Source organism: Plectropomus leopardus, chromosome 15, assembly GCF_026936395.1.
Source record: "Plectropomus leopardus strain MGB_pleo_1.0 chromosome 15, ASM2693639v1, whole genome shotgun sequence".
In the NCBI taxonomy this organism is placed as follows: Eukaryota; Metazoa; Chordata; class Actinopteri; order Perciformes; family Serranidae; genus Plectropomus; species Plectropomus leopardus.
The window spans coordinates 32,944,695-32,964,471 of NC_142190.1; the positions used below are offsets into that span (position 1 = coordinate 32,944,695).

The 19,777-nt window shown below is 38.6% G+C and overlaps 1 protein-coding gene across 1 annotated transcript in view; it reads left to right on the plus strand.

The window, feature by feature from the left end:
* Window positions 1–7,988: 7,988 nt before the first annotated feature.
* The window catches only part of jam3b (junctional adhesion molecule 3b), a 50,176-nt gene continuing 38,387 nt past the window's right edge, over window positions 7,989–19,777 (plus strand). Inside the window, exon 1 of the mRNA XM_042499969.2 lies at window positions 7,989–8,130. Within this exon, the coding sequence (XP_042355903.1) occupies window positions 8,082–8,130 (49 nt within the window). The 5' untranslated portion in view covers window positions 7,989–8,081. The remainder of the gene's footprint in view (window positions 8,131–19,777) is intronic.

Below are 19,777 nucleotides of genomic sequence, written 5' to 3' on the forward strand. Positions count from 1 at the left end.
TGATCTGATCAGCTGTGAACATATCAACAGATCAATGATCCATCTCACATGGGACATTCAGCTGTGACAGAGATAAAAAGAAGCCCGCCTGCTGCGCTGCATTCACAGACTTGCAAAAAAAAAACCATCAGATATCAGAGAGAGACCACAGAACACCACCCCCACTAGCAATCTGTGGGAACCACTGTTGCTTCATAACCGACAGCATTTCAACCTGACACTGTTTCATGCGGTCGCGACAAGTTCCATCCAGCTGTGTTCTCAAGTGATGCGGCAGGTGCCATCTAACCCTAATATAACACTTTGGTATAATAACACTATAACAACACCTCAACTGATTCTATCCGGCCACGTTTTCACCTGATGCCAACCTGTGGCATTTCATAGGGACACAAAAGGTGGCTTTTGGCATTGTGATCTTACCCCAAAAGTATTGTAAAAGCTGGGGTATTTTACAAGTTCAGAATAACAATAGGCTGGATATTTTCAGTCTGAAGTTTGGTTAACCCTATGTCAACAGCTACTGCATAAATTGCAACTTACCTTCACAAAATGGTTCAAATGATATCCCATCAATTAGCAAATAATTGTCATGTCCTTAACATAAATTTACATGTTACTGTGCTTTACTTTAGGAGAAGAAACCTTTTTTTAGGACATACCTTTATGACTCAAAGTTCACTCATAGTTCACAAGGATTTGAGCACTGGCCTTCTGGGGAAATTGCAGGGTAAAAGTCCTGTGTTTTGTGACCCATCCACCACCCAAGCCTGCCTCCTAACTGGACCATGGTTGTATAAAGAGACCTGAATACAGCCTTCGAGGTGGGCCCCCATTCATTCCTATTAAAGCTACTCAGTGGTGCATGCAAAATGGTCAACTGCCGCCAATAAAGTTACCCAGATGATCAGCCTTGCTTTTGCATCATTGGGCCCATAAACAGAGTAATGACAACAGAAGTTCAAAATGCTCGGGCATCACGTGAAACATGGAGGCTTCGAATAGTTCCCGGAAGTGTCTGGCAGGCCTTTGAATTATTATACAAAGAGACAAAACACAGATTTTCGCTAAATAGCAGTTAATAACCACATTGATTTACAATATACACAGAGCGCATCGTACTTAGTTTCATTATTATATTGTTTTTAAAATTAAAACATGCTTCAACATTTGAAGATTAATGTTAACAGCTAGGGTTAGACTGATTAATCTCACACTCAGGAGATTCACACATTTCAGCAGCTCAAGAGTCAGAGGCAATAGAAATAAAGCAACTGAGTGCTAAATAAGGGTTAAATATGATTCAAATACAAAAAATAAAATATATTTTAAAATGCAAAATACACAAAATCTATACACACAAAATCACACACACACACATACATATATATGTATAATACTTTTATATTTAAAATGTATAATTACATAGTAAAAATATAAGTGATGTGGATATGAGATATATGGTTATGCTGTCATATTTTAGACTTACCTTACCATGGTAAAGGAGCAGGTTGCTGTTTATTGCTTATATATATAAACGTGTATTTTATTTATCTTTGTCTTTCTACTGACTTACTTACTGCAATTAATTAATTTCATTAATATCTAATAAACTCAGAAACATAAATAGAACATCAAGCAGTTGGTATATGTCCTTCTTTTGTGGTGTCCTCTCAGATAGTCTCCACCATTCTTTGCTGTGCTGCATGGGGACGATCCAGGCATGTAGAGAAAGGTACGCTGACACGCAGAAGAGGAAAATCTTGTTGAGTAATGCCAGCAGAAGTAGTCTTACACTCACCACAGATTACAACTACAGAAAATATGAGGTTATCATTTTCAAAAACTGCATTAGAACATTTTACCCAAACAAAGAGCACACCATTGGGAAGCCTTATATATGGTTTAATAAAAATAAGAAACAGGGAAAGGCTTGCAGAAGACAGGGAGCTGACACTCAGGGTGAGGGTGCTGTCTTAGTGCAGGGAGTCTCCAGGCTCCACTGAAACCTGTGTAGAGGGAGGGAGAATCAATGGAAAATCAGCTGAGCTGTAACATAATAAAGACAAATGGAGTCAACAGAATCACAAAGCTAAAAACATTCACCCTTAAATTCCGTTTCTGTTTACAGTATTTTTTTTTACATTATTTATTAGTCTCAAATATGCACTCTTAATCCATATCAATACTAATATATCACAAAATAGCACTCTGCTATCAAGCACCATGTTATCTTTAACAAAGCTGACATGTAACTCACACTGAGCTGTAAAATAAATCACACAAGTCTTTTCTCCCTTTTAACTCCTTCATCTTAGATGAAATCATTAAAGAGCAGGACATTATAAATTAAGGCTGTTAGTGGCTAACGATATGTGTTCAGTATACACAGTACATTGTACTAACGTTAGCTTACTCTGTTAGCATGTCTGTTATTGCCTTTATAAATCTACAAACTCAGCAGCAGATCATCCAATATCATGCTTTAATGCACATGTTAATTTTGCTAAAATATGCTGCTAATATAAAAAACGAGTCTTTAGACGCCTTGTCTTCTCTGCTGCAACTCTATTGCACCGCTAGCAATTAATGCTCGTTCCGGGAACTATTGAGAAGCTCCACGTTCTCCCATTGCTGTGAAAAAACGGTCCATTGGAGCGAACAGAGATGAAGTGACTCTCTTAAAGGGCTTTGCAACTACCCATTACCCATCATGACAGAAATACCAAAGAAAATATGAAAATATTCATTTGATAAACGGTTTGTACTTTTTAGGGTGTTTTTTTTTTTTTTTAAAACCATGATAAAGATCGGCTTCTACATTTAAGAGTATAATTAACAAATGGAATTACTATTTTAGTGTTCCAGCATGTATTTTCATATAAAAAAAATAGGTTTCTTTTTTTTCTGTTTTAACATTTTTCTGTTGCTTGTGAATTTTTCTTTAGGCACTGTGAGGGTCTACGGACAGAGGGGGGTCTAATGCTGTAACGCCCCCTGAGGCAAATTGTTATGTGTGATAATGGGCATTACAAATAAACTGACTTGACTTTAATTAACTTTTACCAGTGGGCATCTCTCCATCTGGTGAGGCTTGCCCGCACAACAGCCTCGGTGTGGCGGCATCATGGATGTATTATAAGGAAGCATTGCCTGCGTTGTTTATATTCACCCAGCTAGCAAGTTTTGGCTCTAAAAACGTTCTGAGAACGATACAATGCAGCCAATGCAATGTTTAAGTGATGTTTTCAGTGGCAAGTTTTCTTTTAGTTCTCAAAATGTTCTTCTTAAATTTAGGGTAATATTCTCTATAAACATCAATAAATATTTATTTATTTATTTTGTTAACATCACATTATATTATATTTTCATTTAAAAATGGTCTGTAATCTCATGGCTCAATTACACCATCTGAATTTTGCATTTAAAATGTTCTTCCTTTGCTTTCATGTAACATTGTGGGAGCATTCTATAAAAGACCATTCTATGATCTGTCACCTCTCAGCATCAGTGAAACATTCTCGTACTGTTGCAGTTATAACGTTATGTCTTAGTCAGCATTTAACCTTTAAGGGACATTATTTGAAGTTACAAACATCCATAAAACCTTTTTTTAATATTAGAAAGAAATGCTTTCTCTAAAACGTTATTGAAACTTGTAGGTACTGTTAGCAAATGTTACGGGAACGTTCCTTGCTGGCTGGATATGCCCCTGATGATGGTTATAAAAGGAAACATATCTGTGGTTTGCAGTAACATACAGTGCCAATGTTTTCTTCTGGCAACTGGGCTAAATTAAGCTTGTTGCCTAATTTACAAACAATATAATTTACTAATAAGTATGGCTACTGTTTACTTTTGTTCTGGGTTATTCTAATTAGAATGTAAGATGTAAATGTTCTTGTGGGGTCTTTTACTGCGGAAGTAAATGAAGACAGAATGTAGCAGGGTGTGTCTATGCTTTCATATTCAGCTCCAGGTTGGAGTGTATGGCGGGCGCATGTGACAGGAAATCTTCTGCACCGCTGTAGGATGTAACACACTCCAATCCAATTAAGATGTATTGAAGAGGGTGTGGGAAGCAGAACAGTCTCAAAAAAACAATATATGAAAAAGTGATGTATGCTGATATGAAAAGAATTACTGTTTTATTTTACAGGGATTAGGAAAATGTGCAGCACTGGATAGTGGAGTCATCCACTTTCATCTGTTTTTTTTTTTAATGTTTTGAATCTCTTGAATATTTGAGTGGGCAATAAGCATAACCCACTTGCTATTGTCACCTTATAGTCACCTCATCTTGTGAAGCTTATGTTTTAATTATTTAGCTGCATGGATATCTAATTCCTGATGCATGTATAAAACCAGATGTCACAACTAAAACAGAGATCCAGCCTTTGAGGGCAAGCCGAGCCCTGTGACTGGCTGAACTGACGGCAGAGCTGTCTGCATCTGGCAGCGGTGATAGCAACCATTCTGAATAACAGCAGTCTGTCTCTTAACTTTTCACCATCTTTTATTTGCACAACAATAACCTCAGGGAGTTCGTGCTTTGAGCTGATCTTTTACAGTACAGCTGTAGATATTTTTATACGCAGGAGAAAAAAAAACGTTGACATCTGATTGGCCTGCACACTGCGATGGTTTGAACTGTGCAGTTATTATATAGTCACTGCAGTGTAATGTGGTGGTACTGAAGGTACTGCCATGCCTTGTTCAGACTGAAGGATTAACTTAGTATGACAGCAATAAAAGACTAGCGCTTGAATTTCAGGTCCAATGGGATGTCATTAGATATTGCCATCTGGCTGCTTGATCCATGGATGATCTTTGCAGCGAGATGCACGAACCATGCAGGGGCTATGACTACCAAACACCCATCCTAATGGATGACATGAGAAAAGAAAATGGCTATCCAAAAAGCGACCATGGCAGCTAATGTAATGACAGATATTAAGTTTAGATGTTTAATTTTGTGTCACTGAAACACAAATGAACTCTCCTGGAGTTTTATTTAACCAGGAGGTAAATATTTATGAGCAAACACACATAGGTTTCATAGGTCCTCGGTGGAGAGATAACTTTAAATACCTTGATGTCCACATCAGGGGGAGCTTTATTATTAGAGATTTATCATTACAACACCATTTTAAATGAAGGAAAATTTTCTATGCAGATAATTTAATGTGATGAATAAGATTAAATTAAAATGGAAATTGAATTGTTAAGCTTGATACCATTACAACAGCAGGAATAACTTTATAATGGCCACAGACTATGTTGTAGTAACAAGAGCTATTAATTCTTTATTAGGTTGTTTTATGGTTATTTCAAATGTCACTGTGAACAGGAGGATTAAACTTTCAAACTACCAAACAAATGAATGATAAAAAGTAAAATTAACTGCATAGTGTGGAATTGGAACAAGCTAAACCGTGCTTCATCTTGTCAGTTGCTAAAACGGAAGACTCATTTCTGATTGATGGTGTTGCGCAAAGACTTTAAAAAAACTAAAAAAAAAATCTTAGACATTACCCATACCCACAGTAACCCATTATTATCAGTGCCTGCTTTTAAGTCTGCCTTATTTTAGATTTGCATTTATTCAGGTTTTGACAGAGACAATATCTGCTCATATGGATGTGCCTGTGATACACAGCGTACATGAGGAAAAAGGAATGTCTGCACACTAAGCCTATTTTATGCCATACATTTTTTTCTGTGATACATAATCAATTTCCATGCATGATGAAGAAATGTATATAGTTTTATGTAACTTCACTTTAAGTAAAGCACACATTAAGGTTCACTCATTAAACTTTTTGAGTAATTATATTTAAATTCTGATTTATTTTTTGTCATCCCATAGGAGGGTTTAGTTTGTTTATACCATTTCATATTTACCTCAGTACATTTAGTCTTCTCATGGAAAATCAAGATGGTCTGATTTCAATTATTTAGAAAAAACCTGGCTGCAATTTTTTTGTTTAAATTTTGTTTATATAATTTTTAACATTGCACACGAGAGACTGCTACATATAACACAAACCTAGAGAGCAGAGCCTCAAGGCCACAGTGTGGTCAGAATAACTACATCTGATTCATATTAAAATCTCTCCTGAATTACAGATTTACATGTGTTATGTAATACAATTCATACGCATGCTAGCATAATTAGACATAGTTCTATCTTTAGACATTAATTACCACATTAATGAAGTACACAGTGAGCATTGCCTCTTAGATTTTACTTTTTATAATGCAGTAATGATCCAGTGATTATCATGTTCATTTGTCACTGTCTGTACAACACAGATGCAGGTGTGCAGCCTTATTGTTGTTCAGGAACAGTCTGAAGAGGTCCAATAGAATGTCATAGTTTGAGGAGCATTTATATTCCAGTCTGCATCAGCTGTCATCACAGAGTTAAAACAGGGCTCAGCGGGAGAAAACTACTTGATGTAAGCAATGCATGTCAGTGGAGTGGAGGCCTGCAGAGCTGGGCAGAGCCAACCGTATCCACGATGACAAAAACAGGACTTTACAAGATTGATAAATAGGGTAAGAGAGCTCTGGGCTGACATGGCTGCACTGCCTGTCACTGCATTCCGACATATGAGCAAGACTCCGGTCCCTGACAGGGCTCTATAATTTATAGTCAGTGAAAAATGGTAAGTGAATATTTTATTGAAAGTGAGCTGTATGCAATTGGCCATGGTAGTGTCAGGCTTCCAGGCTTCACTTTTTACATATCATACCTTTATGGAAGTTCAAGTACCCCAACATGCATTACACAATGACACAAATTATACAGTGTTTTCTGTGCAAAAACTCCATCAAGCATCCCTGGAAATATTGCTTAGGAGCTCACAATGCGTCAGTCATACATTGTTAAAAGTGCTGCCTTAACCCTTTAAAACCTAGTTTGACATCGGTTTTCTTGTGCTGCTTTCAGATGCCTCTCACAAGCTATTTAAATAATAAACCTGAACAGTTTTTTTTTCAATAACATTGGCAAAAAAAGGCAATGACCCACTTGGCAAGAAATTACTACATAATACTACAAATTGCAAGAATTTTAGTAAATGGTAATGAAGAAAGTGACCTGAAAATTAGTTTTAAAAATGGGGGAGAATTATTAGCAAATTATCAAAAACAGGAGGAAAATGTAAAACTTTATTTAAAATAATTATACATATATATTTACATTTATGTTACAGGAAGAAAATACACATATATATTTTTTTTAATTTTCTGCACTTTTTCGGGTCAGTTTCTTGTTCATTTTTAATTATTTGCGTTTCTTTTTTCTGCTTATTTTCAGGTAATTTTCTTGTTATATTTTGTACCTTGTGTTGTTAAGTTGCTTATTGCCTTCTCCTCAAAGAAATCAAGCCAATTTGCTTGGTTTTCAGAGGTCTAAAATTTTAAGTTGACTGAATTTGAGAGGACACGTTGAGGTTATTTGGTAGTGATTCAACTTGTCTTCAGTCACCAAACCCCCCTAAATTTCACACTTCACCTTTCTTATTAAGGCAGCACATACTAAATGTATAAAGTTAAAATAAATATCTTTGTTCTTTTCAGAGTACTCAACGTTGGATATATAGTGTAAGTTTAATAGCTTTTATTGCCTATATTGTTTAAACTTTTCATCTGTTTTTTCTCGTTTTCATTTTAATAATGAAAACTGTGAATTTGGTCTATAAATATACTTTCTTACTCATCTCTTCTATATACTTTGCGACTCATCTCTTCCAGCTCCCATCAAATGAGACTGGAAGCTGGTGGTTTCCTCTGTGAGCTCCCAGCTGCTGCTTACCTCTCAGTAGTAAAAGCCTCCCACATTGTGTCAACTATAAATTCTGCACTGTGTGAGTGATGCTTTCGGTAGCTATGGAAACCTAATATAATGCGCTCTCCCCTCCCTCCCTCTCTCTCTCTCTCTCTCTCTGTGTGTGTGTGTGTGTGTGTGTGTGTGTGTGCCAGTGTGTCTCTCCCTCTCTCCATCCCCTCTAAAGCTCTTTAGGCTACTTTGCGCATGTACGGCCAGTCACACCGAGCATTGCATCGACTCCAAGATGGCGAAAACACGTCTGGCTTGCCTCCTGACTCTTCTCTCAACTCACTGTAAGTACTCAAATCACGTTAACTCGCTGTTATTTTCCCGTTTTCTCTTCGGGGAACGTGACCGCAAAATGCTGTTCACTTCTGCTTTTGTTTGGTGGAGATTTGACGGCGCCCTCAGCCAACAAATACACACGTAGTGCCTCAGAAGAACTAACCGTGTGTGGACACAACTAAACTAAGGCAGGACTGACAATAAAACCAGTCCTTCTGACGAGGACTAAATGTAGTTATTAATTCTGTTAAAGAAATGGCACATAGCATATAGTCGCCATTTTTGATACAACTTAGTGAGCAGGACTGGCAGATGGAGCTACGTTCCAGCTCGAGCGATGCTTTAAAGCAGCCATTATTCCCCAAATCCATCCCTCTTCTTCGCTGTTAAGTCTTTATGTGGAATAATAAACTGTGAATGTATAAAAACAGCAGGGCTAAGTGACCGGAATGTTGCATCAGTTCGGTTAGTTTCAGAGAGCGGTTAAAGCCACCACGTTTGTCCTCACTCGGAAAAAAAGTTTCTACCTCTCAAGTTTGGAGAGAAACTCGGTGTTTGTGAATTAAATATGAATGAGGGCAGTTTGGTTGCTCGTGCCGTTAACTATTTAACGCGGGTTAGGAGCCGCGGTGATGGCAGGGATGTTGGAAGTAGTGATGCGAGATAACGGTTTTTCCTGCGGTGGAATAAAGCAGGCTGTCCGCGGGAGGAGCCAACCGGGCGGCCAGGCCAGCGAGGCTGCTCTCCCCCCGCCGCCTCCGCCTCCTCCTCCCGCTGCTGCTGGACCCCTTCAACCCGCAACACCGCGCGGCTGCTCAGCACCAACAGCCGGCGGAAAATCGATTAGTTTCAGTCGCCCACTGTCAAAGAAAAGACTCCGTAAATACCCCAGTGTATCAGGCAGACGGTCAGAAGCGATGGACGCACACCTGTAACATCGCAGCACTTCAGTTTCATTTGAACGCACGAGCCGACGCAGGCTAAAGTAAATTACCTGTGAAACTAAGTCAATTATTTACTTCGCCAGTGTAATCACAGTAACATCTTTAATAGAAAAGCACCGTTGAAACCTGGATCGACATCAGTTTTATTACTGCATTTAGATGCCTTTCAGGAGCTATTTAACCCTTTGAAACCTGAGCAGATTGGTTCGATTTCTTTCGAAAACATGGGAAAAAGTCAATGACCAACTTGGTAAGAAACGTCCCACAAATTGGAGGAAATGAATAAATGATGATAAGAAAAAAAAGTTTTGAAAATAGGGGCAAATTATTAGAAAATGATCCAAAAAATGTGGGGAAAAAATCTCAGAAAACCATATTTATAAGTACTTTTTGTTCACTTATTTTTAGGTAATTCAGATATTTTAGTTATAATTTAGATATTTCTGTTGTAACTTTTTTTTTTTTTTTTTTTACTATTTTTGCTAATTTTTTGGCCATGTCATGTTAAGTTGCTCCTTGCCTTCTGAAAGCAATAAAACCAGTTTGCTCAAGTTTCAAAGGGTTAAGTCACTTGTTGCTGAGCTATGTAGTGATTTTTTAAATCTATTTTTTGGATAAATCAAGATGGTTTTATTGTTCTTTTTTCTTTTCTTCTAACCTGATGAAGGGTCTCAGCTGCTCTAAGACTTTTATAGCCTTGCAGTTTTTAAAATCAGGACCATTTTAAACTATTTTTGCATAGGCTGTTGTAAATGTTGATACATTTGCTGTCCTTTATTGCATCTCTGCACTGTAAAAACTGACAAGTGGATTTCATGTAAAAAAAAAAAAAAATACAGAAAACCGACTGCCTTAAAAAAATGTACATGTAAATTTACACAAGATTTAGTTATATTGACTTGATTTTGTTGTTGTTGAAACTTAAAAGTGACAAGTTGAATTAAATCAATCTTTCTAAGTTGTAGCAACTCCAGTTAACCAAGTTTACTGTATGTTTGTATTCTTTGGTTGCAAACCAGACCATATTTGTACTTTATTAAATATGTGAAGAAAACAGAACTCACAAATCTCTGAACTTCATCATTGGCAAAATCCTTTTTGTAATGATCAAGTTGAGTCAAGTTGCTCACACTTAGAAAGAGCAAGGGATTTTTTCAGTTGAAACAACTTTACAAATTTATGTAGGCCTAAATACAGCTAAATTTTGAGTAAACTTAACAATGCGATATAAAGTAAACATAAATTATATCATTCTATTAATATTTTAAGTAAGCTCAACTTGTCAGATCTTACAGTGTGATACAGATAATATATTTTATGCCTGGCCACAGGTTTAAACATCTGAAATCCTATTTAAATTTAATTAAAGCAGGGATGTTGTAAATTTTGTGCAGTGTAACAAATGTTTTTGAGAAACAATTTAAAGAAAATTTTAGTACTAAATGTAGAAACTTTGTATTCTTTTCCCGTTAATGCATGAATGGCTGTAATAATCTTGCTACAATAGTTGGCATGAATTGTGTTGATTTTCTCTCTTGGACTTAGCAAGGTGTGAGAGGACAGACCTCCAGATCAAAGAGAAGTACAGACATAAGAACCTCCTGTGATCTCTCACGTGTGTCAACTGGCTTATTCTCTTTGCTTTAATTAGGAATAGCAGCAGAGCTTGTTTGAAATCTGTTGCTGTGCTATCAGCACTGTCTCTCCTGACACACCTCGAGGCTGTGCGGGATTTTTTTTTTCAGGCGATACATTTCAAAGTCAGTACTCTTAATGATGTTCCCCTGAGTAAATCTGTGACATGGCATGGTAGCAGCACAATTGACGTTTTCAGGAGGGGGCAGTGGGCTGGCGTAGATTTAAGAATTTCTTTTGTCTTGGCTGGACAGGGCTTAGCCATGTGGCCGACTGGCTCCCAGCCAGCAGCACCACTGTCTTTAGAAACAGGACAAATCTGGCTAAACTAAAGCTGGCCACAAGTCCTGTTGTGAGTTTCTATGTGGTACTGATACTAATAGGAACTGACTGTAATTGGAATTCGTCTTGTATTTTGGAAAAGCTCTGCTCCAAATTTAGTTTTTGATGTTTTACAACGCGAGGAAGAAATTCACAGGACGGAATGTGTCGTTTGCTTCGCTTCTTGTTCTGTAGGTCACACTCTGTGTTCCTTATGTGTCTGTGAGATGTGCTTGTTATTTTCATGACATTCTTTGGTAGCTATCATCTTAATGGGCACGTCGCCCCAGCCAGTCCAAGTAAAGGCTAAACCCAGTCCGACTCAACATAGCTGCAAATATCAGCCCAGTCATCTGTCAGCACAGCGAAAGACGAGGGCCATTGTTATTTTAAGTACGCGTGCTTCCAGCAGACTTTCCAATCTGATCTAATGGAATGCATCGACATTTTCCATTGTTGGCTTAACCAGAGCCATTTCACTTAAAATATTCCAAAGAAAGAGGTACACACTTAAAGAGGACATCTGCCAGAAGCCTCCTGCCAAGAGCATGGCCAAGATATGTGGGAGCTTGGAAGATGCTCAGACTGGATTAATACCAAGCAAATATAAACTTTGAGATCACTGCTCTCTATTAAGAAGCACCTGTGGACATCTTTCAGACTTTATTGCTGCATTTTTGAAACAATGTGGATCAACAACGTAAATCTTTATAAGAAATACATTTGTAAAAACAGAATTATTCACAATTAATATATGAAAAAGGGACGCACAAAATAAATATTGCTTTAAGCTTGATTTACCAGCTTTCACACTGGCTCAAGTGTTGAAACTGATTTATCTTAGTGGAGAATTGATATTTTTATGACTTGACATTATCCTTTGTTTTCACTCATGGCTGCCAGCTTAATCTAATTCAAGCCCTCTCTTTATCAGACTGGATAAGATAAGGGAGAAAGCTGTCCGCTGGATTGTTGCTGAGGCTCCCCTGTGTGCTCTCTGCCGATAAGTCATTGCATCACTTAAAGAGCTTTGAACATCCGCTTACCCACACACAACTGGGGTGCTCATCGGGTGACGTTCCCCAGCACACTCTTCAAATATTTGTCTATATTAGAGTCAAGTGTCTGCACTTCCCTCATTGTTTTGCATGTGTGGCATAGCCGTTTGGCACGACAGGAGTCGGTGCGCCCCAAGATAACTGTGGATAGTGGCTCCCTTAGGAGGTGCATGTTGTCAGATGTTTCCCTACCCACCCAAAGCTTGTGAGCAAATGTTTGGAGCACTCTCTGAATGGCATGTACGGCCCCTGTGGGCAAGTCACATACAGTCTGACATTTTACTGCAGAGACAGTAAATGGCAGAGTAAAACAGAGACAGACAACAGAAAGGAGTCCCTCGCTGCTAAGCATTTGTTTGTTACAAGTCAGGATTTCCTCTCTGCAGACACCCTGGAGTGAGAGGTGTCAGTGACATAACACATCAGCCCCATCGCCCGGAAATTGGGTTTTTTTTTACAGCTAATGTGAAACAGAAAATATGTTTTTAAGGGAAAGAAAATGCTGAATGTAACCCAATCGGAAAAGAAAAATGCTGCATTGTTCATTTCTGCATTAAATTTGCATGTATTTATGTAGTGGATACATTGAGACTTAACATTCCAACAATGTTATTGTAGGTGGTTAACATGTGGTAAGGTTGGGGCACACTTGGTTATGGTTAGGAAAAGATCTCATTTTGGCTTAAAGTACTCAGTTTTGGGTGAAAAAACATGGCTGGAAAAGTAGCGATGTCTTAGTAAAAGACAACCACTTGTACTATCCCTGCTGAAAAAACAGCGATAAGTTGCTAAAATCACCCATGTTTGAGGGCTAAAAAGCAGCTGAAAAAGCAGCCTGTTTTTCTTCTTTGTATTAGCCGCTCATTGCTAACAGCTGCTTTTTAAATTTACCATGGTGGGTCGCATGCATAAACACATCTTCAAAATATCTTTCCGGCTTTGTCTTTTTACAAAGACTTTGTTTTTACTATGTCTGTTTTCAGCTCAGAGGTGAGACAAGTCTGTCCCCTTTTTCCACGATTGGACATCATATACTAGCGTGCTATTAGCGCCTTTACCTGGCAGTGTAAATGCTGTTATTGTTAGCTCATTTGCTACATCACTTAAGAAATGTTGATATGATATGTATGAAACATACAAAATACTGGTTTGCAAAAACGTACAATTGCAACATTTTCTTCTGGCCACTGTGCTGCCAAGTGAATTACGTTTTCTGTTGAAATAGTGAGTAAATGTTGATAACTAATGAACCTGGCAAATCCCCAAAATGTTGATTCTAAATGTATCCGTAAAATGTTCACTGAGAGCGTAGTTCATTTGTTTTCCGGCAAGATTGGAAATATTTTGATTATTACCTTTTTGTTACCATTTAACCAAAGTCCCCATCTTAACCTTAAACAAATAGCTTTATCTCCCTAAACCTATGAGACAGGAATCTGGACTCGCAGGATTCTGGTGACACGGTCCTGCACTTTGCCAAGTCGTCACCACAATGTGATTATGAAAACAGTATACTAATAAACCAACTAAATTTCCAGAAGACAGGGTTGAGCACATGAATCATAGCTGTCATTTTGGCCTCTACTCAGCTGTAACAGCAGGAAGGAATTCTGCAGTTCAGGGTTTGTTTATGCCTTGTTGTGTAAGGACTTTTACACAGTCACACACTTTTGTCATATTTCTCTGTTAATGGCAGTAGTCGGCCATGTGGATATCTGTTCACCAACAGTCTCTCCATGGGATCAAGTCAAAGTGGCACATGCTCTTACTGTGGAATGACCTGAAACAGCTGAGCAGGAGTGGGTGGTGGTGTTTTGAGCAGCGTGCAGGCGTAACCAGAAATATCTGCTGCGTCCCTCCCAAACCTGAGTTAGCAAATGCAGCATTCCAAATAGAAAACACATGGAGGCAGAACCCTCCTCATCATATGTGCACAGACTAACAATCATAACCACCTGTTTTCCTAAGAGATAAAAGGGCCCCCTGTTGATGAATCAGCTGAGGTCAGAGCAGAGAGGCAGAGTTGTGAAGAAAGCTCAGCAGTGTTGCTGGTCGAAGGCGTTCAGAAAACAAGCAGGGTGTGACGGTATACTTCCAGAGAAAGAGATCCATTTTAAGTGGATACAGAGGAGGCTTCAGCTCTCTGTCCTGCTTTTTCACTAAGCTACAGCAGATGCCGAGGTTGAAAGGCAAACACTAGCGCGCTCACGTATGGGAATGGCATGTGCGTGCTTCAAATGTCAATAAGACTGCCATGTGAAAGAAGCATTGGTCATAAAGCAGAAGCAGCCTCCAGGCAGTACAGACTTACTAAAACTCTACATGAAAATATTATAAAGCTGTGGGTGTGGTGAGGGAGTGTTTCTTGTCTGATTTACAATCAGAGTTTTGCAAAGGAGAGGGATTCACGCTAAACATAAAGTAATCATCGTCCTGTTTAGGATAATGAGGTTTTGGAAATGACGGCTCTTCCTGAAAAGGAGGCTAAAGTGCTTGTTTGTTTTAACAAGACATGATTACACTGGATGTTTAGGCTACTCCAGATCAACAGGATAATCTCTAAGATGCCTCTGTGCTGTGTGCCTGAGCTCAGGGCAGCACAAGAGAGGTTTCCTGTTTGATGATCTTTATCTGTGGTCACATGTTCCCTGGAGGGAGGAAGCGCCATCGCAGTCCTGCCACTCGTGTGTTTGTTGGATACTGACTCAGTACATCAATAGGTCAAAAGAGACCGCCATTGATCAAACATTGGGATGCTGTCAGCTTAGTGAAATAATTAGGGGTTTCATTAATGACATGGTGTAGGCAATGAAGTACATGTGGCTGAGTTGCTGTCGCTCTGAGAGGAAAAAGCTCGAGGCTGCGCTCCCGCTGAGAGTCATAACCAGATAATCGCTCCGGATTCATCTTTTGTTTACCAGGCTGTAACAAAAGGGCAATTACTGTCTAAAAATAGCCACAAGGCAGAGTCATCTGACAACCTCAGGTGTTTGATCACAGTTCATTCCAAACCATTGGACCCACCATTAATGCATCTATAGTATGAGCTGAACAAGATCTCAAATAACCTCATCTTCTTTCTTTTTTTTTTTTTTTTTGTTGTTGTTACTTTTCATGTCCAGGAAACTTTTTATTTAAATGTAAATGATAGCAGCTACTATGGAAATAAAACTACATAAGCTCAACCCAACAATGTAAGGCCCTCCGAAACCTGGATCAACATCATTTTTCTTGTGCGATGCCTTTCACAAGCATTTAAACTTTAGAACCTGATTTTTATTTATTTTATTATTTATTTTATTTTATTTTTATTTTTTGGAAAACACCTGAAAAAGGCAATGAGCTATTTGGCAAGAAATACCCTGCAAATTACAAAAATAAGTACATTTTGATATCGAAGATTAAGTTCAGAATTAGTATTATCTTTAAGCACTTTTATGGCCTTTAATCGATAAGACAGCAAGACAGATGTCAAGAAATGGGGATGAGAGAGTTTAGATGACATGCAGCAAAGGGCCGCTGGTTGAATTCGAACTGTGATGAGGAGGACACATAACCTCTGAATATGGGGCGTGTCTTCTATCAACTGAGCTACCCAGCGCTCTATTGTTTTTGTTTTCTACTTTCCTATTTGTTTTTTTTCCTTTCATGTGCATCATCAGGTCATTTTCTTATACTCCCTGTGTTTTTAAAAGAAATGAAGACAGGTTTCAAAGGGTTAAAGGACTAATAATAAGACCCAGGTGAGCTCTAATGTCAAACTGAAATATTAAAATCAACTCTAAAGGTAGCCTGTCTGTCTAAAAGCTTTGCTGCTGCGTTCTGAAACAGCAGACAGGCTTTTAACCTTCCTTTGAGTTGACAGAATTTCAGTTACAAATAGAAATAAAACTTTAGGACATTAAGGATTAAAAATTACTTTTAAGGCATTTCTTGGCAAAAGGAAATATGACTGCACAATCTTTTTGACCTGTTTGTCCAAAATTAGATGTGCAGTCTTTAATTTAAAAAAATCCCGCTTGTAAATCTCATCCTCTGGATTAATAAACCACCAGTGAAATAGAATTTGACTCATCTGATGACACATTGCCACAATAATTAGAAGGGGGAAGCGTGGGGCGACCATAAACACAACTGTGTGTATGTGTTGCCTTGGAGACAAGACCCCAGCTCTCCACCTACAGCTCCCAGAGATGCTGAACATTATGTCCTGCCTCTCATTACAGGTTGAGGAAGCTAAAGAATGACTTTTGGCAGATGTGTGTGCAGAGTCTTTGGGAGTCCCCTGCTTTTTTTCATAGCTTTAGAAGAGAATAACAGTGTGGTTCTTGTTTACAGTTTCAACATTTTTAATATTTTTGAGGCAATAACAGACAGGCTGCAGTGTGTGGAGATCTTAAGCTGGTATACCACTACAACAACTTCCTCTGTTGATCAGGAGCAGTTGTGTTCAAGCTAATTTCCTTTTCTTACACCTGGTAGCTCTGGGCTTTTCCACACTAACATCCACCATCTTTGGGTTCATGTCAGGCCTGAAACATGTGGAGGCTGTGAGGAGTGTGGATGCACCTGTCAGACATGTGGCTAATAAAATAAAAAGCACATAACATCTCCTTTTCTGAAATAATTGAATAATTGAACATGCTGTGATGTCCATGTGTAAAACAAGGCTGTTTGGCAGGAGATCGTGCTAATAGTTTGGGGTAAATCCAGCCAGTTTAGCAGTGACACTTAATGTCAGACAGGGGACTTGATGTGAGTTACTGGTGTCCTCCGAGGAGGCTGAGCCAAATAGGTTCAAAACAGCTTAGGGCAGGAATGATAGATGGGGCACGGTCAGTGAGCGAGACCTTGATACTCTCAACTTAAAAATAAAGAAAAAGAGGAAATTATTTATTACATGCAGGCAGGCCTGGCATTCTCAGACTCAGCAAGCACCCAATATAGCTTATGACAATCACGTCCAAAAATCCTTCCTTTCTAATTGAAAAGGACAAAGTAAACATGATTAGAAATGCATGTCACACTCTGATCTGAAGCCTCATCTCTTAACAGAGGGACTCAGTAGCTCTATACTTGGATGGACAGTTTGCAGAGAGGGGATTTCAGAATGCTTAGGGTCAGACATGACACAGAAATCTTGGTGCTCATCCAAATGAGTTATTAGTGATGATTAACTTGACTTGTGTGTGGGGGAGAGAGTAGTAATGATGACGCAGTTGATTCCTCTGTTAGATGGTACTTGCTGGTCCTCTGTCGGCTTTGTGGCTTCATCAGCTCAGGAACACCTTCACTATTTGAGGTACAATTAGGTAAAAGCTCAGCATTGTCCACAGTCATTCTTAACACCAGCTCAAGTTCATCTTAAAATAATATAGGACATTGCTGACTGTCCAAATAAATCACAAATTAGATTTTGGTTCAAATGAGTTTGCTGCCTCAGCCTGCTCTGCAGTTTGATACTTTATTTCTAACCTAATGGAATTCAAATGTCACTCTGACCATTTGTGACAAGTCCCAAGACATTACACTTAAGCGCTCAGGAGGCCTTTCCTGTTTGGTCCGAAAGATATGTAGTCTTCTACGAAAGGAGTAGCTCAATATTTTCACTTTCTGGCAGAGAATTACATGAACAGATCGATTTGACTCTTATTACTGTCATATAAAGCTACCACCATTTAAGCTTCATATTAGGGCTGGGCGATATGGCTTTAAAAAAATAGATAAAACTGCAATATTTTAGGATGTATTGCAATACACGATATATTCTCTAAACTAATGTAAACAACTAAAATACAAAATTATTTATTGAACTACAGTTATAATAAAGTAGCCACTACAATACAAGTTAAATAAACTATTGCTATAATTAAGTAAATACAATAATGTTATAATGAAGTTTTAAGTGCTTTTATAGTAAAGCTAAATAATGTTTTGTTAAATAAATGAAAGCGATACCTATAGTAAAAAACTATAAACTTACCAGTTAACATGGTATGTCTTACTGTTGACCACAATTCTCCATTTTACAGGAGATTATTTGATGGTGGGAGGACTCTTTCTTGACTGGGAGCTTAACTTACGGGAGTCTTCCAAAAATTTTGAACTATGCCCTTAAAAGTTAATGAGAGTAGACTGATATGACTGATATACAAGTAATATTTTGTCATGCAAAAAAGCGCACCAGTACCGTCAGACGTATGTGTGCTTTCAGCTGACTACACAGATAGAGTTGGCAGATTGTAACCAGACCAACTGGCCATACGGTGTGAAGGCTATCCCTTCTGGGCTACTTAGTGATAAATATGTTGAGATTGAACTGGAATTGATAGCACTGTTATGCTATTTTAGAGCTTGCCAAATTATCTTTTGGTACAGAGTGATCCAAATGGCATTGATCTGAATGGTATTGATCTCTTACACCAGTGGCTTCAGGTCAAATGGTGAAAACAACAGGATGATCATGGAGAACTCCATGTGAGTCCTCTCCCTCTGCGTCCACTAAAACACTCACACGGGCCGTGTGAAGAAGTGTCCTCATTCAAAGCATTGTGAGATGGAACAGGAATAAATAGTTAAAGCGAGGTGAAATGGGCGATATCTGGGAGCATTAATGGAATTTCTTGATTCTGTCAGAAAAGATCACGAGTGCGCGAGTCAGCCATGCTTTTTATTCTTTGCTGTGAATCATGCTAGAGGGAGCAGCTCAGCACACACAGAGCTGTTGCCACATGTGTGTGAGGGCATAGTTGGGGTAAGTAAGTGCCTCAGATATTTGTCAGGATGCCAGACATAGGCGACGAGTTTGTAACACGGTTGCTGGCCCCTGTCTGAGCTCCAATCGAGGGGGCTTTGCATGTGCTCAGTTTCTGTGTCATAGAGAGCAATAGAGGGGAAAGAGGAGAAAGCAATTTGGGTGGATTTCATGGTGACTCAGTGGTTTGTCAGGCATTTGTCATAATTGTAACAGGTCACTCCAGATGGCCAAGCCTCAGAGCTGATCACAAACTTTAGTATTAAATTGTGTTCGTCCTATAATTTTATCTACAGAACCTACATGGTGACTGAAGTTACCATTAACATAAACAAGACTGTCCACCAGGCAGCAGCGCTTAGAGAAGCAGAATGTTTTAAATCTGTTTTCAATATACTGGACTCTGGATTGACCTAAATGATGGAAAACAGGAAATGACATTACAAGAAACAGAGGATGAGCCAGTAAAAGTTCCATGCCCATCTGTGTTAAGGGATTTCCTGGTTCTTTTGCCATTAAGATTGTAATTAACCTAAATTGTCAGTTTCTCAACATTAACCCTCATATCCTGTAAGAGAGCAGAGTCATTCCCAAAATGACCATGTTATCTACTCTGCCACTTCCTTTCACATGACTGCTCCAATTCCAATCAGAATTCTATATTTATATAATGGTCATTATCAGAGCTTAAAAAGTACCCATGAGTCGTATCATTTGGGATTTCAGCCCGTTCTCATTCCAGAGTTGTTAAATACCACTGCTTTGTCAGTTAATTTGGTGTAAGATACTGACACCAAAAGCCACCTTTCTCTGCGGTATGATACACCATCAAGCACAAGAGTTTGTAATGTGGACAGAGAGAACCTGTCACGGTAGTATGATACACCACTTGACATCATCAGGTTGAAACGCTGCTGGTAAAAAAGCTGCCGCTAAAAACCTA